General features: G+C 39.6%; 1 protein-coding gene across 3 annotated transcripts in view; it reads left to right on the forward strand.

Moving 5' to 3' along the window:
• mib2 (MIB E3 ubiquitin protein ligase 2) overlaps nt 1–24,419 on the forward strand; it is a 257,636-nt gene that overhangs the window by 35,065 nt on the left and 198,152 nt on the right. For all 3 annotated transcript variants that reach the window (XM_042098212.1, XM_042098210.1, XM_042098211.1), the window contains exons 2-4: nt 9,793–10,170; nt 14,845–15,016; nt 22,151–22,257. In XM_042098212.1, coding sequence (XP_041954146.1) covers nt 9,948–10,170; nt 14,845–15,016; nt 22,151–22,257 — 502 coding nt within the window. In that variant the 5' untranslated portion in view covers nt 9,793–9,947. The remainder of the gene's footprint in view (nt 1–9,792; nt 10,171–14,844; nt 15,017–22,150; nt 22,258–24,419) is intronic.

A 24,419-nucleotide genomic window follows, 5' to 3' on the forward strand; every position in this document is an offset into this window, starting at 1 on the left:
CATAACTTGTCAGCGCAGGAGGAAGAGCAGTTGATCGAAATTGCAAATGACGGTGGTCTTAAGAGTGTGTATGAGGAAACCTCTCTGGCGGGTTTTTGGATCAAAACCAAAGCAGAATATCCCGAGATAGCCGTAAAAGCGCTGAAAACGTTGCTACCATTTCCCACCACGTATCTATGCGAGGCTGGGTTTTCTGCAATGACTGCAACTAAGACCAAATTGCGCAATCGACTGGACATTTCAAACACACTGAGGTTGTCACTGTCTTCCATCACCCCCTGATGGAACCTTCTTGTTGCAGGGAAACAAGCACATATTCCCATATTTTGTTAAGCATGTTCACACTTGATAGATGTAGCTTCAAGTTCTTCAATTTTCATAGTTCATATTGTTCAATTTTCACTTCTTCAAGTTCACGTTTTTCACATTTTTAAGAGTTCGTTACCTTCACTGTTAACTGGAGCTAGTTCTTTTCAAGTAATGCATGCACAACACATATGGAACATGGAACCCCCGACCCCCGGTCCGTGAAAAAAAAATGGGAATCAAACCGGTCCATGGTACATAAAAGGTTGGGGACCCCTGTTCTATAGGGTGCAGGCCAGTCAAGTTCATCCACACTATGTCAGTATGTCAGAAACTTTGTCAGTTTCTTGAAACATTGCAAGCAGTCCCATTCCCAGACGTGAATGTCCGCATCCTTAGGCAGACGTGCAGACCCACCTGCTGTGGGTACCTGAGTATGTCTCCTGTGAAAACAACATCTGATGACTGCTTCACAAATATTAAACAGTTCATTCTAACTCCTTGTTTGAAACATTAGATTTAGATAGATATTTCTTACACATAATGATTATTGCTTTGTTTTACTGAAATATTCCTTTAAGTTCACAAACAAGGTACCCCAGTGCCTTTTAAAAAAATTGCAAATTCAAATTGCTTTATGGAAGTGCTGCTACCTAGCTTGTGCACACTCCCTCACAGTGCTGAATGGTGACATACACAACACTTGCATAAATTTGAACTACTTTCACTAAAGTGCCCTTGTGTGTTGCGCACCCTCTGTCATTAATTCTAGATGCTTTACACTGAAACCATTGGCAGTCCTATCTTGTTTAACGTCTTGAAATGTTTTTGGAGGAATAATAAAGAATGTGTGATAGGGCTTTGACTCTGAACTTCGTTATTCGAATATAATTCGATTATTTTAAAAATGAAAGATATTCAAACTAATTTTAGGGATCTCTTAATATTCGAACCTGTAGCCTATGGAGATCATTTCTATAAATGTATTTGGTTGTAAACGTTGTTTTCAATTCAGATTCCGAGGTTTTTTTCACGCCTGGTGAAGTAAAATCGCGAGCTCATTAGCAAGGCTATTATTGGTCATCTGGGCTCCTGTAGGTGACGTTAGCATCCTGGCTGGTTCGCGCTTAGTGAGCTCACACATAGACATAATAGACACTTTTATTTTAAACTTAACCTTTGATTTTATTCACCTCAGTTATCAATCAAAGCAAACAGGGAAAATAAATGGCAACACAATCATGAAAAACACTCAAATAAATAAATGTGCAGATAAGTCTGAATGAAAAGCAGCACTGGTTGAAGCCTGGAAATATTGTAAACAAAGTAGGCTAACGTTAGTCTAATTTGCTAGTTTATCATAGTCTGGTTAGACTGTTCAGTTTCCCTACGTGTGTTTAAGTTTCAAATGAATAATTTTTCTCCTTGGGACAGGCCCATTTAAGTCTTGGAAAATACTTTTCCATTTGCATCGGGATTGAGATGATTAGAACTTAGCAGTCAATTTAAATGCAACAGTTTTGAACAAATTTGTGCAGCGTGCTAATGATGCTAACCGGATTTAATAGCAATTTAGCCAGTCGTCTTACGCGATTATGTTTGGATTACATGTGCATGCTGAGGAGGGATGCGCCTGTTGAGAGGGAGAGAGAAAGAGTGCACGGAGCAAAGAGAGTCTGTGTTGAGGTAGGCCTACTTCTATCGCCTAAACTGGTAGTTTGACATACTACAATGCAAGATATATTTAGACTATTTATTTATGGACAACGTAAGGCAGGAGGTTTGTGTTGCATTATATTTAAACAGATAATGTCATAGTGTGATCTAGGGCTGTCAATTCTAAATTCGAATATATATTCGAATAGTTTTAAAAAACAGAAAACGAAGGTGAAAATTAATATTAGAATGTGGAAAAATATGCTCGCGGTAGCAACGGCGCGGCTATCTGCTTTGCGAGAAGGCGCGCTGCCTGAGGGGTAGGGACAGGTCACAGGAGTCGCACTCTCTGGCACAGTGTCACTGCTGAAAGTTGACTTACATGGAAGATGGCAGAAAGTGCAGAGCCCAACTCGACCGCAGCAGAGAAAGTGATTTTAACCCCCAAAAATCTAAAAAGCCATGTCTGGAAGTACTTTGGATTTTGGTCAGAAGAAGGTAAAATTTTGGAGCCGCGAGATAAAGTAGTTTGCAAGCCATACCATTCGACCACTAGCAACCCAAATGAGCATGGCATAATGTGTGGAACTTCAGCTAAACAGCCACGTCTGGACACTTATTTTGCACCGCGCGCCACAAGCTCTTTGTCTGCAACACGACAAGAGGCCATCACGCAGAAATTCATTTCATTCATTTGTAAAGTGTGCGATTTGTGAAAAAAAAACAAAAAAAACAGCGGGGGTTTGTAAATCCCCCTGAACGAACGATTCATAGTGCTCTTTCGGTATGATAATCAGCTCCTCTAATGCTTAGGGTACGTCTACTAGCCTATAACATTAGCTGAGTCACATATTTGGCCATATGGTGTTTATCATAGGCTACATCACGAAACCAAATAGTGTAACAAAGGCGAACACTTTAACAGGGGGAATTAATTGGGCATGAATCATTGTGCTGAACGGTATTTGTCAATGAGCAGAAACACACACGACATTCAAACTATTGATAAGATGTACTGGTCTGTATCTATAGGCTAACATTGGACAAATAAATGACACTGACTCGCCATGTCCTGACTCAGGAAAAAAAACATTTTCTTGCTTTGCCGCAAACTCAGCAATGAAATCATAGGCCAGTTTGCAGGTAGCCTAACGTGCGTCATTGACAAAATGCGCAACCAGATGTTCGAAGAGTTCGAATATATGGGTGTTTTTTTAGAGGGAATATTTGAACGTCATTTTTGAGCAATTTTGACAGCCCTAGTGTGATCAAAACTTTATTATGGGAGAATGTGTTTACATTGTGTTAAAAATGACTATCAAAACTATCAGTTTTGTTGGGAGAGAGTGGGCATTCTTTCTAGAAATGAACGGCTCCCCTGAATCATCTCCTTCCCTTCTGTGGGAAACAGGAAAAGCAGTACTCAGAGGAAGAATCATCTCATATTCAGTATATAAAAAAAAGAAGGAAAAAGAACAGGAAGTAGAACTCAACAATAAAATTAAACAGTTAGAAGAAACCAATGCAAGCAACCCAACTGAAGAAACACAGGCAAAACTTAGGAAACATAAATTCAAACTCAATGAAATACTCAATAAACACACTCAATTTATGATTCACCGTCTAAGGCAGGAAAACTTCCACCATAGCAATAAATCAGGTAAATACTTAGCAAATCAAATCCAACGTAACAAAGAAAAATCAACAATCCCGGTCATAAAGAACTCAGCAGGGAAGCTAACCAGCTCACCTGAAGAAATAAATCATGTTTTTTACCAGTTTTACAATAAACTATATTCTTCAGAAATAAACCCCAACCAGGAATTCATAGACTCTTTCCTAAACAGCATCGAATTACCACAACTCAATGAGACCGAAATAAAAGACCTAGAATCACCTATAACTCAACAAGAACTGTTTGATGCCCTGAAACAGATGCCCGATAATAAAGCACCAGGTCCGGATGGCTTTCCTGCTGAGTTCTACAAACAATTTTGGACCATCTTAGCTCCACTTTTCATCAGAATGATTAATGAATCAAAACAGAAAGGACGTCTTCCAACTAGTTCCACCACAGCCTCAATTTCACTGCTCCTCAAGCCCAATAAGGACCCAACATTGCCATCCAGCTACCGACCAATTTCTCTCCTCAGTGTGGACAATAAGATAATCGCATAATGCTAGCACACAGATTAGCAGAGGTCACCCCATCCATTATCCACCCAGACCAAACAGGCTTCATTAAAGGTAGAATTTCATCCACCAACACCCGCAGACTGTTAAATATAATGTATCACTCTACAAATTTTCAAGATAATACCATCATAGCAACTCTGGACGCAGAAAAAGCTTTTGATAGGGTGAACTGGAATTTCCTGTTTTCCACATTAGGGAGGTTTGGCTTCGGGGAGTCGTTCATTAACTGGATTAAACTTCTATATACCTCTCCTTCAGCCACAGTAATCACCAGTGGACTAACATCACAAAGTTTCACTCTTCACCGGGGAACTAGACAGGGGTGCCCACTCTCCCCCTCACTATTTACAATCTTCATTGAACCCCTAGCAGCTGCCATCCGTCAGAACCCCCTCATCAAAGGTGTCCAGACTCCATATATGCATCACAAAATCAGCCTTTATGCTGACGACATTCTTCTCTTTCTTCAAGACCCCACAACATCAGTAGAAGAAACCATCAAACTCATTGACACATTCTCTAAAATTTCTGAATACTCAATCAATTGGAATAAATCTGCAGTGCTCCCATTACATCCCAACAGCTGGGATGTGACAGCCAACTCTTCACCTATCCCACTCTGCACTAACTATATCACTTACTTAGGGATAAAAGTCTCCCCCAGGCTGTCAGACTTATTTAGCCTAAATTATTCCCCTCTACTCACTTCAATAGATGATGACCTTCAACGCTGGAAGAACCTCCCATTATCCATCATGGGCAGAATCTCAGTAATCAAAATGACAATACTGCCCAAAATAAACTATCTATTCTCTATGATTCCAACCCAGCCCACCACCCTCTGGTTTAAGTCTCTCGATTCATTAATCACTAAATTCTACTGGAAAGATAAGACCCCAAGGATCAAACTCGCCACTCTCCAAAAAACAAAAGCAATGGGAGGACTAGAGGCCCCACACTTCCAGCACTATGCCCTGGCCAACCAGCTCCACTTAATCCACAAATGGCTACACCCCACCCCCTCAGACAACACCTGGTTAGACCTAGAACAAACAATCTGTAAAGAAATTAAAATCTCAGATCTCCCTTTCTGCAGTCAGTCGGTCAAAAAACATCCATCCTTCAAAGCCCCAACAATTTCAGCTACTCTGACAGCCTAGTGGAGATTCTACCACATCACTGATTCACCTATAGCACCATCAATTCGCACCCCGATTTGGAATAACCCAGATTTCACCGTCAATAAAAAAACACTTAACTTTCACACATGGATGGGAAAGGGCATCACTCACCTTCAACACATTCTTCAAGACAATAATCTGGCCTCATTTTCCTGTTTGGTCCAGAGAGTAAACACTTCTTACAATACCTGCAAATTAAATCATCTATCCTAGGAAAAATTAACATCCAGACAGCTAACCTTGACATTCCCCCACCAATCTCAGAGCTGCTTAATATTCCCTCTCCCAAAAAAATACTCTCCCAAATTTACAAAATTATCTCGTTCAGAAAAAACAATTGGCCTGCCATATCACAAATGGGAATCAGACTTATCAATTACTCCCGGTGCCGACTTCTGGACCAAAATGTGCAAAAACATCTACCTCATGACAAAGAATAGTAATCTACAACTAATACAATACAAGGTTCTTCACAGATTCCACTTCACTGCACATAAATTGGCTAAAATGGGGTTTGGCTCGGATCTTTGCACTCACTGCACACAAAATAACCCAGATACATACATTCATGCGGTTTGGCATTGCACTCCAATCAACCACTTCTGGGTGAGTGTCACAAAATCTCTCTCTTCCATCTTTGGCTGTCACATCCCAGCATCCCCTTCCTTATGCATACTTGGTGATACATCCACAGTCAATTTAAGCAACTCCTGCAATAAAACACTGCTGGTAGCGCTGACTATCGCCAAGAAAACCATCCTCATGAACTGGAAATCTAAGAAAAAAGCTCACATCACTCATTGGAAAAACTTGTTAACAGACTATATATCATTAGAAAACCTATCAACTACAAACTTAATCAATACTCAGGATACAACCTCTCCTTGGTACCCCTTTATCACCTACTTACAGTCCTGACCCTCTTTGCCTGAGTTCCATCTCCACACGATCATAACACACTTCATCAACAGATACACATATCATCGAACACTAGGCAGGGGAGGGTAGCTGGAACTATTATTGTTGTTATTATTATTATTATTATTATTATTATTATTATTAGTAATATAAATAGCATCCCCTTCTTTCCCTCCCCCTTTTATTTACATTCTCTGATAAACTTTACTAATTTCACTCTTTCTCTCTGCCTCTCCCATCGTTATTCTGACGGGGCCCCATTGGATGGCTTGGGAGACTCGGTCCTGGCGGGTCGCTGTGTGGTTTTGGCATTGGTTGGGTCCTGTGGGTTATCTATTGGCCCTGGGCCCCCGGTGTGCACCCTCCTCATACGCTCATGCACACGCCTTGTCCTGGAAGCACACAGCACGCTTTACTCTCTTTTAATCGCACTACATGTTAGGTGACATACATAAACAAAAACTACAAAACAGGCTAGGGTAAGAGTGGAGTGCAGGTAGATGCCTCATCAGGTGTCTATCTGCATGCCTCACTTATTTTAATGCACACATTGAGGAGGCATACATCTTACACAGGGTAAGTGTGGTGTGCATGGGGAAATCCTGACAGATATTCACCATGCATGCCCACTTCTTTTAATGCTACACTCTAGATAGACCCCTCAACCTAGCCATTCACATACTGTACATATTTAGGTCAAGAGTGGCGTGTTGGGTGAAGGTCTGGGGGCGAGGTGTGGTTGGTCGTGGTAGTGGGGGATGTGTGCATATGCTGGGGGCCTGGGGCGATGGGTGGCACGCAGGTCCTCCCCTCTGTCAGCTCGTCGCAGTATAACTGCAGGGGCTGGGTGGAACTGTGGCCATTAATGGGTGCCCAGGTTGGCAATCAGTCAGGCAATCAACCAGGCAATCAGTTATTCCTATTATTATACTTATCATTAATAGAATAATTACAACTCCTCTCCTCTGAAACCCTCCCTCTCTATGTTCCAGCTTCTCTCCTCCTGGCCCAACAGCAAGCCAGCCTTATACATATGCGCACACACACACACACACACACACACATCCTCACATACTCACTACCCCTCACCCCCCATCCCCACCCCCATCCCAACACCACCTCATTCACACTCTTAGAGCTACCATCTGCACCCCCCCCCCCATCCCCCCTTCTTTTCATTCCGGTCATCAATTTCATCCCTGATAATCATATCTGTAATCATCCTGGACGCAAATCATCCTTAGCCTTTCTGTTATTAATGTTATGTTGTGTTATGTTTGTGGAAGCCAAGTCAATGTGATGTCTTGTTAAGTTACAGTATGTGTTTATGTAATGTACGTCTGTTTGTCGTATGTAGTATTCATGTGCATGTCGTAGTGTTGCATTTTCTGTAATGTCAATGATGTTTGCAAATAAAAAAAAAATGACTATCGGCCAACATATCGGTTATCGGCTTTTGAAATACTCAAATATCGGCATCGGTATCAACTTTCAAAATCCCATATCGGTTGGGCTCTACTACTGAGACACAACATCTAGTAACTGAGGAATATTATATTCAATTCAAGTTGACTGGGATTCAGTTCCAAACTAATTAATTTAATTTCAAAGTATGATATGGATGTTTTCTTACTGTGGTTGGAAAACAAGAAATTACTGGTTTTTAGAACTGTCACATTCATGACGTTTATGCTAAATGTTACAACGGTAGGCCTACCGCACGTTTTAATGACTGCGTCAGGTTGTAACAAAGGTAGGCCTAGGTCCTAGGCTAGCCTAGGCCTATATGTCGCTTGTGACGGGGCAATTAGCCACCGTCACGGCAGCATAGCGCTGCCTTCATTTAAAACACTGCATGTATGTCTGCTTGAATGTAAATGTTTGTTGAATGTGTCTGTGTTTTTCGGTTTACACTTATACCGTCTGTATTTATCAGTCAAACATGTCATTCATCATACCTTTCCCCGTTGCTCCCGTAGTTGTTATATATAGGCCTATAGTTAAAAACAAACACTACGGCGAGCTATGCGCTAAAACTACACACAACATCACAACTCCCTACAGTTTAAAACATTCACCATTCAATCACGTTACGTCTGTTAAAATAATCACACTATGTCATGTCTTAAATGTTCCGTTTATTTAGCTTTAGTCATTACATAGAATGTCATTATCACGTTGTTACATGTTTGTCCTACCGGTGTCCACTGTCGTGTCTTCTTCTGTTTGTAAAGGAGTGAATGCCGCGTTTACACTGTTTAAAAACATATTGTGACTTCCTGGGTTAACCGGAAGTTCACCTGTGTTGTAATTAAAATGTAATGAAATATTATTTAGCTGTTGGGTACGGTTTGGTTAGGCCAAACATTAGCAATTAAGTTTAAATGTATTAATTTATTTTCTAGTTAGTTAGAATGTGTTATTTTGTGCTGTTTTTAGCTTAGTTATATTTTGGCCTGTAAACACCCCTGATGCTTTTTATTATATTGGTTTGGCCCAATTGTAAGGGAATGTTCAGGCCTATTTATCATGGGGGATTCAGTCTATTGAGAGAGGAATGGTGAAGAGACGTAAGTCTAGTGCTCAAACTGTTATTGACTGCAATTAGTCTATTGTCGACGAAATTTGGTATTGAATTATTGTTTTTGACTATCATGTCAGTTTGCTTTGTTTATTGAAAGTATTTTTTTTATTATTATTTTGTTTTTGTTAAACCTGTTCTTAATTATTTTTGCCCATCGGGCCTTAATTGGGAAAAATAAATACCCATCTTGCTACTTGAGATCTCTGAGTGCTTTAACATCCACCTCACAACGCCTCGACCACGTCTACCCTTAACATCGCTGTTAAGTTAAATTCTGAACAAACTAGAACATTTTTTTTTTAATTCTTTTTCAACTTTCATGGAGTAAACATGTGTGACTCCTTTCTGGCCAAATTTCACAGCTTTCACGTTTAACAGCTTTGTGTAAATCGAGTTTGAATGGAGAGAACAGAAAAGTGTTACGATTGTGCCAGTTCTCCCCTACTCTTGCATAGTAAACAAATGAAATGTTGGAACATTGCGCTCCCCAACCCAAACGCGAAAGGTCGGGTTTGCTTCATCTTTTGATGATAAGTTTTAAAGTTTTGTTTGGAAAACGGAAGGTTAGCCTACTTAATGTAACATTCTCCGAAAATCAATGTCATAAGATGGTTCATCACATTACACATCATGACATTACACACTATGTGCACACATGTGCAGGTGATGACAGTGACGAGCTCAGATCGCGTGATCGCAGTATTGCGGTAATGCAGTTACCGCCCCAGCCCTAAATACTAAATATTCAGATTCTGTTTGAAGTGGAACAAGTTTTACTCCATAAGATTCTCACTGAAGAACTATACTAATATACACCATCAACAACAAAACTGTATTTTAATTGTCTCTACAGTGAAAGAGTGAAAGTGGTTGGTAGTGTTTTATATTGGATCAAGAGATTGCTCTAAATCTGTAATCAATAAAGTTTTTTTCTTTTCTTTCCTTGCTCAGTGTCCCCTGAATTGTATTTGGAAACTCCTCCACCATTCCTTGTTGCATTCTTTGACTCAACAAGGCCCCGGAAGTGGGGCTGTGTCAGTGGCCAACGGGTGGTTAGCAGCTGGCAACCGGCTCCTCCACTTACTCAGCAGCAAAAAAAGAGCATCATGGAGGTAGGTATGAGAGTGGTGCGTGGCATTGACTGGAAGTGGGGCAACCAGGACGAAGGTGAAGGACATGTTGGAACTGTAGTGGAGATCGGTCGACAAGGGAGTACAACAACACCTGACAAGACAGTTGTTGTGCAGTGGGACAACGGGACCCGCACCAACTATCGCACAGGTTACCAAGGTTCCTTCGATCTGCTGCTTTATGACAATGCACAGATAGGTAAGAAAAACAAAGCAAACATAAAGGTTCATAGTTCCTGCCTATCAGGGCAAGAGCTAACAGGCTTAGTACAAGTTTTGTCTAAGCCAGGGGTCTCAAACTCAAATGAGCTGGGGGCCAATTCTGCCAATGTCATCTGATTGGAGGGCCGGCTATTTCTGAAAATGCAATGTTCTTTTTGTGAAATACCACACAAAACTGCAAACAGAAAGTGCAAGTGTTTTTATCTAGTTTTAGACACCTGTGCTAGCAACCTTAGCTTATAAATAAAATAAATATTAATACAAATTATAAAACAAATGAAAAGCATAAAAACAGGTATGTGTGTGTTTCACACCAAATAAAAATATTTTCTTCTCATAAATTTTTTTAAACCTGGCAAACTATAGGCGTCAGGGTTAAGAAAGCAACACCATTGGATTTTTATATCAAAATTTCAAAAGGCCATGGCTTGAAAGTGGTCAGAGATAAAGTCCTACTGTAAATGTAAAAATCTTTGAGTAAAACAAAAGTTTATGAAGGGGGTAAATTTACCCATCTAATTTGCCACTGGATGGCAAGCCCCTCAAATTATGCACCTTTCAGTAAATACTGGATGAACATATTTGAGCAGGTTTACTTTCCTTTTTTCATATTACCCACATAACAAATTAACAGGAAAACACCTAAGATGTATACCAACACCTAAGATGTATATGGTTTTTAAACCACAAGGCCTACAATAAAGTATTCTGGTCAAATCAGTTCCCATCGCGGGTAATTTGAGTACCCAGAAGTTCGCATCATATTGTGGGTGCCTTTGTAGTTTAGAGCCCTATTTCTACTAGCCCTGCTGTCTGTACCACGTCCATTATGGACACTATCATCACGATTACCACTACAACCTCCAAGCTATGTTGGGCAGAGGGTCGAAATAAGCATGGTATGCTTAGTGGACACCGTCGTATACACGCAGACGCACCTCCATTCAATAGACGATTGATCATAATCTCCAAAAGGATATTCTCCTTCAGATTTAGAATAGGTGAATAGCATAGCCTACCTTCTTCCTACTTCATCACATGTAAACGTTTTTCAACATTTGGTGTAGGCCTATTTCTGCTTAATTTCTGCTTCAATTTATGCAACACTATGGCCTGCATCGCTTCCGCGTCATTACAAATGCACGTCTTTGTGTTTCTCGCATGTAATAGGCTACAAGTATTTCCTGAAAACTTTGCGCAGCAATTTTGGGTTTGAATGAAGCTCTGGATGTCTAGCACATAATGGAGCAGAGTAGGCTACAAATGAGATTTGTCACCGTTTTTGGAACTATCGTCTATTTTAATCAGTATCGTTGTTTGTCGCAATTAAAAAATAGTCTCAAGGGCCGGATTACATTATTATTTTGACGTACGTCGCGGGCCGGAATTGGGCCGGACGTGGGCCGGATTTGGCCCGCGGGCCGGGTGTTTGAGACCCCTGGTCTAAGCAGTGTATGCATTGTGAAAAACACAGCTTTCTAATATGGGATCTTTCCATGTGAAGAACTTTTTTTTTGAAGAACAGATTTACACCAGTGCGCTCATTCTAGCCACTCACAGATTAAATTAATAACATTCATTAATTTAAAGATTTTCCAGAAGTTTCAATTATGATGTTTATACAAGTTGTTTATGGAATGTTCATTCATATTCCCATTTACGTTAGAGAGCATAGTCCCATTTATGTAATATAATTCCACTGCTTGGTTGAATTTCCCATTGTCCTGCGTTCTTTAGAACGTGTATTAACATATGTTATTTGCACACCCATAAAGTAGATCCATTTTTGTGGCCGTATCACACTTGTATATTAATTCGCCAAACTCGTAGTGAAATTGTCTGAACTGTCACGTTGCATTCAAGCTGTAAAATACAGATGTTAAGAACATTGTTGTCTTTCAATTACGAAACTATTCTGCCATTACAAATCTCTGCTGCTCGCACAAGTATTTTCTGCAAGTATACAAATACTTTTGAGACTGTTCTGGCACTTCCTGTTGAATAGCCAATGGTGATGCTCAGGTTTGGCTAGTCAATCAGGAATCTAAGTTCACTAACCAATCACAGAGCCAGGAGTGTGTACCAACGTGGGTGGGTTGTGTTGTGCTTGCGCTGTGCACGTAAACTCCATGATGGTCTAAACTCTAAAGAGAATCTGTGATGCTGTCATGATGACAAACTTCTCTCCATTGATCTGTTAACTTAGCTCGCTCTCACATCTCAAGCATACAATAACCATCCACATCATATTGTGTTGTTTTCCAGGCGAAATTATGTCCATTTTTCTCCCAATAGCTGGCCTCATGCAATGTGGACCTTGGTATAGACTAGCAAAATAACCTAGCTATCAAAACGTAAAGCCATAGGCTAGTGACCTAAGCTTAACATACTAAGACTTCTCTGTCATGACAATCCACAGCACAATTTAAGTTTTCCGGAGCAAATAGGCCTGGTCTTAATTTTCTCTTGCAACAGCTGGCCACTCGCATAGACTAATATATACTTACCTTATAATTAACTAACTATGCTAGTTTTCGACACATACACGACATGGACATACTTTTGCCCCGGAAGAAAGCCAGTGACAAGTAGCCTATAGCCTATTATACACCGGTGATTATCTATTTTATTAGCCTACATTCACTGTGTAGCTCATGAATCTTGCTTAGAATATGGGACAGTTCACAGAAGGAAGTAGACTCATTTTAATTAACGTCATTTTCAGATAGATCACAAGACAAGCAAATTCCATGTATCGGTGTTGAATTAATCCCATGTAAACTATATCGTTTTGCCAGCGTGTCTCCCGTGTGCACCAGTGTGAGCATAACATCCTCGTTCTTCTGACAGTCGATCCTCTTCAACCCACGTGGGGTGGGGTGTGCTACCTCCTGACTCTGTGATTGGTTAGTGAACTTAGATTCCTGATTGGCTACCCAAACCTGAGCATCGCCATTGGCTATTCAACAGGAAGTGCCAGAACAGTCTCAAAAGTATCCGTATACTTGCAGAAAATACTTGTGCGAGTGGCAGAGATTCGTAATGGCAGAATAGCTTTGTAATTCAAAGACAAGCAACTGTGGAAGGTTTAGTACCTGTGGAATATATTTGTAAGTGAAGGACATATGAGTCATTTTTTGTTAAATCACAAATTAGTTTTACAGTTACAAATCTTGATGCACACACTATACATATTAGACACATCTCATCCCTAAGGTGGTACGTAGAATATTGATTTGTAATTGTAGAATATGTTTGTAATGGTAAAATATTTTTAACTGTAGGATGATTTGTAGCTGTAAAACCGATCCGTACCTGTAGAATAAATTTGTAAGTGTAGGGCATATTTGTAATTTTGACAATTACAGTTACATTTTTACAGTTACAAATTATTTCTACAGTTTCAAAACGTGATACACACATACAAAACTTTTGAGTCTAATATTCTTCCATAGATATCAGCCTTCGGTTAGTGAATTAGCTTTAGTTTGTCTGCCAGAACAGATTAAAATTACTTATTACACTTTACTTACTTACTTTACTTCCTTATTGCACAATACATAGTAGGGCTGCACGATATTAAGACAACATGCGATATGCGATAACATTATTGAGTACTGCGATAACGATATAACTTGCGATATTTAAATATTTAATATTCTCCATTCTACTTGCTGCTAACATAGACTGTAGGGTTGAGGGGGGAGGGTGTACATGTATAATTACAGAAATAAATGTATTATTTTCTACATAAACAATATAACATATTATGTAGCCTAGGCTATATATGACTTGATGAAAGTGGACATCTAAGAGACCTACTGACTAGGCTATCGAAGTTGTGTGGACGATCTGCTCCAAGAAAATCCTCGTAAAAGACAGATAGACAGCCAATCTGAACACTTGTGCACCAACCAGGACCTCTCTGCTGCTGTCTTGGGCTTCAAATCATGAAATACAAGCCTTACAGTGAAAGACAGATATCTTCTGATCCTATAACAATATTGAAAAAAATTGTTTATATTAACATGGTGGCATGGATGCATTTGGATGCATTTGGCGCTGTGTTTGTAACACGTCATCCTTCATAAAACCAAAATATTTCCATATGACAGACGTGCTTTTCCTTTGAGTCACCAATTCCTCTTTACCCACATGTAGCCTACCTCGTTCGACTCACTATCTTCAGCCATCACGACTTAGCTCCCGCCTCAACACCTAAAACACCACACACCTAAACTGGTAGGGGACGGGCTTCTAGGGCAGCATGACGGCATCGGTTTGGTAAATTATGTTGACATTCAGAATGTGAATACACCATAGACTGTATGGAATGCGCATGGCACAGAAAATGTATCAAAATGTGTCGGAAATTAAGTAATCTTTGCGGTATGTCCATCGCATGTGTTGATATCGCGATAACGATAGATTTTAGATATATCGTGCAGCCCTAATACATAGAAACAATGTTAAATTCACTAGTAGATGAGTATTCCAAAAAATGGGAATACTCATCAAAATGCTCCAGGCACATTAAATGTAGTGATTTTAAAAATATTCCTTAAATCATGTATGGACAACATGATTAAATAATCATGTTAATCATGTTATTAATAAGACTATTTTTTTCTAATGTTTGTCTTCAATCCAGGGGTACGACATTCCAACATCATCTGTGACGGCTGCAAGAAACATGGGATTATGGGTATGCGATGGAAGTGCAAAGTATGCTACGACTATGACTTGTGCACACAATGCTATATGAACAGCAAACACGACCTTGCCCACCCCTTTGAGCGATATGAGACTGCACACTCTCAACCGTAAGTACATAACCTCTGTGGTCTAGCCTTGGTTTGTATGGAGTTACATTTGTTTCACTTTTATGAACTAACCGCTGAGTTGGAAGCCTGGGCTTTTAGCTCAGTGGTTAGAGCATTCGACTCCAATGCCGGTGAGTGTTGATAATAATAATAATAATAATAATAATAATAATAATAATAATAATAATCTTTATTTATATAGCACTTTTCAAAACAAAGTTACAAAGTGCTGTACAATATCAACATAAATGAAAATGCAAATAAGAACATTGTCATTGACACAGACTAACAAAGACAATAGATGCCGGACGGAGCGGCGTAGTCGCCAGCGTACCCGTGACACCAAGACATACAACAAACAAATAAATAAATAAAAATTAAAAATAAAATTAGTCCAATTTCCAACCGGCTGAAAATGTCCAAGGGCAAAGATGACCCGCGTGAAAACTGCGCACAGCTGTGTCTTCACAATGCAACACCAACAAAGTTCTTTATAACGGACCAACCCAGAGAATTCACTGGCAGTCTGGAGAGAACTGGAAGGATGCAGTACAAATTTGTGATGGGCGACCGTGCTGATTATCAGCTCGGTGGTCCTAGACAGTGACCGTTTGTTGTTTGTTGTTTCATGGTTGACGCTGTCATCAGTTTCTTAGCACTCAATCCAGACTCCAGGCACCGGTAGATGCTAGCATGGCAGCTCGCATGTCAGCCGCAGCTCGGTGGTCGTGGCAGCAACAGATCTCTTGCAGATTGACGTTAGGCAGTAGGCACCCTTGCTGAGCAATCCCTCCGTCCAGACATTGGATGTGCAGCGTCACGAATGGATGAGGGACTTCAGAGACATAAGGCAGGCTAGCCAAGGCGCTCATCAGCCCAATGGAAGCTGGTTAACGTTAACTTGACGTTGATGGTGTCAGCCGAGTTTGTTAATCAGAAAAAAGGACTAAGAATAACACAAAAACGATCGAAAATAACATAAATAAAGAGTGATTACATTTAACTAGAAAAAAAAAAAAAATTAACAGAACATTATATAAAATTCCGAACATTACATAAATACAAACGAAAACATGATGCCAGATGGAGCGGCGTGTCTCGCCAGCGTCCCCGTAATCTAGCAACTGGGTTGAGGTGGCGGGTTCGAGGGCCATGAGCGGTGGACAAATTACGACCTCTGTTACAGTGGTGCCGTAGACCCAGATCATGGGGGTGAGGATTTAGGGAGGTGAGTGTAACGGAGGCTAACTGAGCTAGCATGGTAGTTGCATGTGTAAATCCTTACACCCCTAACCTTAAGAACGCTTCTAACCGCTGAGTTGGAAGCCTGGGCTTTTAGCTCAGTGGTTAGAATGTTCGACTCCCATGCCGGAAAAATGAAACTCCAGCACAAAAAAACTTGCAGTTGAGCAAACAGGAATCTATGTTTGTAATGTCTTTGCTTGTTTGCTAATATCAATATGTATGTGCAACAGCCCCCTTTCTTTCAATTTCACTGTACGTGCTCACATAAACTACTCCTCCGCTCGCTCAGGAGATCTCTGTCGCGCTCGCTCAACTTCATCTGTGTGCTCAATCAAAACTGTCGACAGCGTTATGTTTGTTCTACAATTGTCAACCAATCAGAAAATTCAGGGGAGATTAAGAGCTCATTGGCTGCTGAAGTCCAATTCTCATTGGCTGCTGAAGTTCCGATGTCCGCGGAATTGGTGAAATAGTGAACAAGCAGTCGCAGCATTAGGCAATACATTTGTGACTTCATGGTGGTGTGCCTTGACCTTTTCTTATAGTTTTCTGTTGAGACATTTTCTCATAGTGTAACGTTACCGCGAAATACGTTTGGCAAATAGCCGACTGTAGTTCCACATTAGCTTTTGAGTAAGAGCAGCGGCACAACCTAGAACAGTTCCACTGTAACGTTAATGTTAAAGCTACTGCTAAATAGGAGAGCCCTACAAACAGTCTGCAGCAAGTTTGCTGATATCAGATTAAACTATTAAATGATTTGGACACATCTTGTAGACCTGTGGCAGTGTCATATGTGCCTGCAAGTCATGAACATATAGTCCAGTTGGGTAGTGCACATACCGTTACCGAGGTGATAAAAGCACCAAATTTTACAGGAAGCTTCTTTAGGACCCCTTGAATGATTTCAGCCTAGGAGCCCAGCTAAAATATTGAAATTTAGTGTCAAATCACTTAAAAAAAAAACAATATTCATGAAAAACGTTTTTTCCTCTCAAGTAAAACTTTCAGGGTAATGACCTTTTAAGACCACTGAATAAGCTTCCTTTTGTTAATTTGTGCTCAGGACAGTAGATCTTCCAAATTATAAGTGTTAAAATAGAGTTCCAAGACACCTTATACCAGGGGTTGGCAACCTTTTTTGCCTGGAGAGCCACTTTTACCAAATTTATTTTTTTTTAATCTCAGAAGAGCCACATAAAGACGGTTACAAGAAAAGTTTGGATATTTAACGTACAGTTACTTTCATTCAACACTTTCTACACTTTCTTTTAAAAGTAGGCCTAATGTGCAAGTAACGGAATGTAAAGTGGAATGACAGAAGTATAGGCCTTAGGCCTTACCTATGGCCTTGGAGTCTGGCTGGCTCATATTCAGTGAGGTGAAGTTTCATGCAAGAATTGAGGCTGTCGCCATTTGCGCGAAATTGCCCTTAAACGTGAGCGCAGGTTTGTCTTTATATTTTTCATATGTGAGAAAGATTTCTCACATGCAAGTGGAACCGAACAGGGTTAACACAGCAATACTAACTCGTTGCAGTGTGTGATATATAACGGGCAGTTCATTTCGCGTTTTCAGAATCAGTCTTCTTCGGATGGAAACTTTCCCATTTCAGGCCGCTTGTGTTCGCGCTCGCAAGCTGTGGTCGCTGACGTTTCCTTATCTAGCCTACAGCAAGCGCACACATCAACAATAACAATTAAAGTGTTCTTGTTGACTGAAATGGAGGGAATCTGTGATTTTGTTTGATATTGACATGGCAACGCGAATGTAACTTATTGTGCAGGCTACGCTTACGAAGTCAAGTTAGGTGGAAAGTTATATAGGCTAAATTACTCAGATAGACACAGTAGTACATTTTGAAAATGAACAAACTAAAATAAAATACATTTTAATTAAATAGACTAGGCCTACTCATTAATTATTTTCAAAAGCTGAGCCGCATCAGAAGGATCAAAGAGCCGCATGCGGCTCCGGAGCCGCGGGTTGCCGACCCCTGCCTTATACCTTAAAAAAACCTCAAAAAGCCCTGTATAATATAGGTGGAATTATTAAAAAGCAGCAAAGATCTTGGTTTCCTCTTTTACTTTTCAATTCAACTAAGTAATTCATATAGCTATCTACTGTGTTCACAGTTCACAGGTCATTAGTTTTATGTTAGGCTGCATCACATTAAATCCTATTTGTGTGCGACAGATAGATGTACTTTCAGTTATTTTGGTTTCCTATTTACTATTGTAGACATGTTGCAGGTCAGAATGGCTTGATTCATTTGTTGTTTTATACATAACATTCGTTTCTGAGACTTCGATATGGAGCTGAACTGGGCTCTATGTATTATTTGCCAGAAAGACACCTCTGAACCCCTGAGATGTCCCTTGCAGACACCTGGGACAAGTGGTGATAAATCCTTTCCGCAGCGGTTCCATGTTAGTGGAATGAGTGCCAGTGCTCTCCATAGTTTTGGGTCTTTCAAGAGGGGTCTAAAGTCATATCTGTTCAACATGCACTTAGTTCATTAAGCGCTTCTTATGCGTTATGGTTTATATTGTATTTTTGTATTTTCATTAGGCTGTTAATTGATGTTGTTTTTATTGATATTCTCTTTAATGTAGTCAGACCATATTGTTACTGTTATTATATTATTGATTGAATGGACATTATTGTTAATTATTGCTATTTTCCTTAATTTTCAATGTTTAATTCATTAGGCTATTGTCAACCTGTATGCATTTTGCGTATCGGGCATGCGTTTTCACATCAAAATACGCTAGTACGATTTGTTAATGTGGAAAATCGATTAGCCTACATGTAGGAGTGAGAAAGAGAGAGAAAGTGACGAGACCTAGTGAGAGAAAATGCTACACAGACTCACGTAAGAGAGAGAACTTTTTTCCCCACTGTGAAATGCTGGGAAATTGCACATTTAACGCTGAAATGTAAAAAAAAAAAAAAAAAATCTTTGTTTGGGATCCCCCCCAGAACGCCCCCCTATTATCAAAAAATAGTAATGAAGGCCTAACCGCTGAACGCACGGTCCGCCACTGGTAGATAGTAGTATACAGTTGATTTACAGAAGGTGGTTTAGAGTAATATGAATGAAATATAAATATGTGCAGTTTATTAGCAGCAATTGGTTGGTTGTTACTAGGATGCAGAGCTAGAGTTCAGTAGGGTGACAGCCGCAGGAAAGAAGCTTCCTCTGAACCTGCTGGTTTGGGTGCGGGTTCGAGACCTGTACCACCTTCCGGAGGGGAGTAAGGTTAACAGTCTGTGGTTGGGGTGAGAACAGTCTTTGATGATGCTGCTGCGCCTTACACAAGCATTGCTTGCCCTGGATGGCCTCGATGGAGGGGAGTGACGAACTGGTGATGCGTTGGGTAGTTTTCACCACCCTCTGCAGTGCTTTTCGGTCGTAGGCAGAGCAGTTGCCATACCAAACTGTGACACAGTTGGTGAGGATGTTCTTGATGGTGCAGCGGTAGAAGTTCACCAGAATCTATGGAGACAGGTGGACCTTCTTTAGATGCTGGTGAGCCTTCGTGATCAGGGTAGAGCTGTTGAGGGTCCAAGAGAGGTCCTCAGAGATGTGGACACCTAGAAACTTGAACACTCCACCTCAGTCCCTTTGAGAATAGGGGTGTCTGTGCCAGCTTTAGACTTCCTGAAGTCCACAAGGAGCTCTTTGGTCTTTTTGGTGTTCAGAGCCAGGTTGTTGTCAGTGCACTACGATGTAAGGTGCTGGACCTCCTCCCTGTAGACCATTTCATCGTTGTTGCTGATGAGACAAATCACCGTAGTGTCGTCTGCAAACTTGACGATGGTGTTAGAGCTATGTACAGGTGTACAGTCGTAGGTGAAGAAGGAGTAGAGGAGAGGGCTCACCACACATCCCTGTAGTACACCAGTGTTCAGGGTGATGGTTGAGGAGGTGTGGTTGGTTTGTGTTGGTTAGGAGGTCCAGAATCCAGTTACAGAGGGAGGAATTGATCTCTCTGAGTTTGGTGATCAGTTAATGTGGTAATCTTCTGACCTCAAACACACACACACACACACACACACACACAGCCTATATATCTAGATAGATATAAGTTAATAAATAGGTATGTAGGTACACTCGGCCAAATTGCCAAGTCTGTAGATGGGGGATTATTCAAGTCACTGTGCACAAGCTGATTAACAAGGTTACGTAGACACAGCTGTTGTTGCTCAATCGTGTCTGTGCACTTAGTACAACATATGGATATCCATATGCCGTCAGCTAGTCCATCAATTATTACACAAAAAACTGAACACATTCCACAAATGAAGTCATGCACAATGGGAAGTTTGGAACCTGGAAGAATGAATGTTATACTTTAAACAGCTGTTCTAAACTTATTCAGCCTCGGAAGCACCTTGATTGTACAGCTGACAAAGGTTGCTCGGTTTTAAAGAACACTTGAGTGCAGCGTTGGAATGACTATCTAGATATTTTTTGCCAAGCTTAGCATGGCCACCTTTGATAGATTTTTGTTGAATTTTCTAGATTAAGAAGGAAACCTTGTGCACAGATTGGTATGTTTCTATATTTATAGATTCATTTCTTTGTTATAGATAGATAGATAGATAGATAGATAGATAGATACTTTATTGATCCCCAGGGGAAATTCAAGCTAGGTGTGCTATGTCTGTTTAAACTGTTCGATTTGTTCCATGCACTTCTGCCATTTGTACACAACATGATCACAGAAGTGTCTTCTGGGGGTATGCGTTTTGTATGTGTTTGTTGTGTTGGATTTCCTTTGAATTTGTCAGCAGTGATGGGTTTAGTCTGCCATTAGCACAGATAATGCTTTCTGTAGATCACAGCCTAGCATCTAGTCTATATTTAAACACCTACCCCGAGTGGCTTTGCTGTAGAAGAGGCTTAAGTGGTGAAGAGCTGTGTGGGACATATGTGATGTTTTTAATGACGAGAATGCCTGCATGCATACACTCACTTTAATTGTTTTGGTTGGAGCTCTTTGTAAATTTTAAATAGGACTAAGCATACTTGAAATTGGAAAATCAAAAGCACATGAGCAGCTGCCGACATGGAATTGGGAATGTATTTATTTCTCCTTTGAGCCCCATCAGCCCTTTACACAATTTTTCAAAAGAAAGAGAGAAAAAGGAACAAACTGTTGAAGGAAAGAAGAGGCAAGTCTGGCTATGTTTATGCGCTTTCTATCCTCACTGTGGAAGCTAAATGCAAGAGAAACTGTGCCTTCTTGGTTAACCAGGAACGACAAGAAGCATTGGAAGGAGTCACAGATTTTTGTATAGTTTTATATGTTTCTGTGAAGAAAATATGGGAATAGGCAGTTCCTTTGCACCACCAAGATCAGACCAAATCTTTACTATAAGGTATGTTAATTTATAGCTGGCAGATACCCCATTGTTGAGTATTGAGCAGACACTTTCATCCAGAGAAACTTACATTAGAATAACAATTGATATTAGTTAACATTGTACTGAAACAATATTTATAGGTTTTAAAATAGTTCTGGCATGTTCTTATTGTTTACAGCATATAAAGAGTTTTACGTTTAGTTCATCTTCATTGTTTATTCTCTTTTCAGTTTTTACAGAATATGACCTCCTCCCTGATGAATTGGAAAACATTTTAAATGACATGACATAATTGATATTCAAGTGTAGATGTTATATTATTTGACATAATAGTTTCTCTTCAATCAAAATGGGAATTGGGATGATAAAGCATGTTCGAAGACAGTTTGTGGTATCCATAAATGTGTTCTATTTTATTTGTTATAGTTCACATTCAAATGTTTGGTAACAGATTGCCCATGTGTACATTTTCATATGGTGAATTCAGCTTTTTTCTGCTTGCATGTGCATTGACAGAGTGAGTCTAGCACCAAGACAAAATCTGTCAAGGATTATCCTTAAAGGCATCTTTCAAGGAGTGAAGGTTGTTCGTGGACCTGACTGGGACTGGGGAAATCAAGATGGTGAGTTTTGTTTTTGAGAAAGCAGACATTTCATCAAGATTGCAGGACATATTTGATGTTTTTCATACAAATTGAAAAAAATGAAAATGACGAAAATGAAGAAGTGTATTTGCATATAGAGTAAAGCATTGTAAATGCACTGTAAAACTGATAGTATGCAAAGCCACATTTACTTTTGTAACATTTACTTCACATTATAAAAAAACGTTGAAGACTCATCTGTTCAGCTTACATTGAATTAATGAATTTTAGAGTTATGGTTTGTATATTTATGGTTGTGTTTATTGTCATTATTGCTATTATTACTATTTTTTGCATACCAACTTTAAAAAGAAAAAAAAAAACTGTAATGTTCACATTATGTAAGTTGCTTTGGACCAAAGTGTCTGCTAAATACTATAACCATAACCATATAACCATAACTTTAACTTTATCTAATGATGTATCTGTGTAGCACGCCAAACAGAGTGGCACAATCTGTAACTATTTACACTGTATAGTGATGATTGCTTAGGGAACAATAATGCTACCTACAACAGTCTTGTCTTTGTCTCCCAGAAATGAATCAGCTTTTATTTAGAGGTTATTTAGGCTATGTTCACACATAGCTGGGTATTTTTAAAAATGGATATTTTCCCTCCTACATATATTTTAAATAATTCTGTCAACGTGGAACACGGCAAAAACAGATGTAAAAGGCTGCCAAGAACACGTCAATTAAACAGATGTTGTCCAATTGCAAGCCTGAAAACATTTTGAACAAAGAAGGAAACATCATATCACAATTTTTTTGTATGGACGAAAGGCTAAAAATCTCTATACCAAAATATCTCTCTACCAGCCTACGGGTAAGGGCATCAGCCTTAAGTCTGACCTTTTTCTCCTAAACCCCCTTTAGGAGAAATAAGGAGCAAAATAATAAGTTTGCAAAAAGGCAATAGAACCAGAGCAGTCAGTGGCAATTGCAGAATACCATACTGTAAAACATATGTTGCCCAGACAGCCCCTCTCAGTGAAAGGGGCAAAAGTCTGGAATTCTAGATCATCTGAAATGTATTTCAAACTTTTCCACTTTTAAAAGACTCACCAAATCCTAGTTAATCCAGCAATAATCTTGCACTCATGTCTAGCTCCATGTTTCTTTTCTTATTTTTACTATTTGCATTTTATCTTTCATTTCTCTCTTGTGTTCTTTTTGCCTTCTTTTTAAAAGTATATTTGTTTTATTACTATATCTATCTCTTTTTACTGCATACAAAAATCCATTCTAGGGACAAGTGTGTAAATAAGCATTAGCTATAAACACTATGGTATGCATCATATAGCTTGTTTTCAGTTTATAATGTACACTGTATCTGTCCCTATTAAATAAACTCTAATAGTAATAATAATAATAATAATAATAGCAAGAGACTATTTTAAGATTGTAGGAAGTTGGACGTGGGCTGAGACAAAAGGAAGGCTATATTTTTGGAGAGGAGGAGCAATGGTGAATATCTTATAGTAATGTTGAATTGAGCTCAATTGTGTCTAGGCAGAATGGATAGAGACGAGAGGAGCAGCGGTAACGTCACCGACTGACAATCGGTCGACCCGGGTTTGATTCCCGCCGTTGCGAGTCTGTGTCACTTTGGATAAAAGCGTCTATTAAATATTAGTCAACTTCAACTTTAAAATAAAGTTTTCTCACGGTACAGTCATAAAGCATTGCAATGTTATTGTATAAGCCCTTACAGTTTGAGGTACCAGAAGCATAGCCTAATAAAGCATTTACCTCTGATAATGGCACTGTTGATATCTATGCATCATGTCAAATTATGTTTATTCACCAAATGATCTTTATGGACCTATATGTGACTTTATGTAAGCTTTCTAAATAATAGGTGTGACAGAGCTGTAAGGGCTCACTGCAAAAACTGCTTATCTAACAAAATCTAACCAAGTGTTATTATCTTATATCAAGATAAATAAAAAAAAAACTAGTTGGTATTGTTTTCAGTATAAAGAGACTTACCTAGCGCTTTCTTGTGAAATCATTTGACTTAATTAAAAGACTTATTTTAAGACATCTCATCTTGAAAACAAGCAAATTTGTCTGCCAGTGCGTTAAGCAAATTTGTCCTAAAAACAAGCAAATTTGTCTGCCAGTGCGTTGAGCAAAT

This window comes from Alosa sapidissima, chromosome 7 (assembly GCF_018492685.1).
Source record: "Alosa sapidissima isolate fAloSap1 chromosome 7, fAloSap1.pri, whole genome shotgun sequence".
In the NCBI taxonomy this organism is placed as follows: domain Eukaryota; kingdom Metazoa; phylum Chordata; class Actinopteri; order Clupeiformes; family Clupeidae; genus Alosa; species Alosa sapidissima.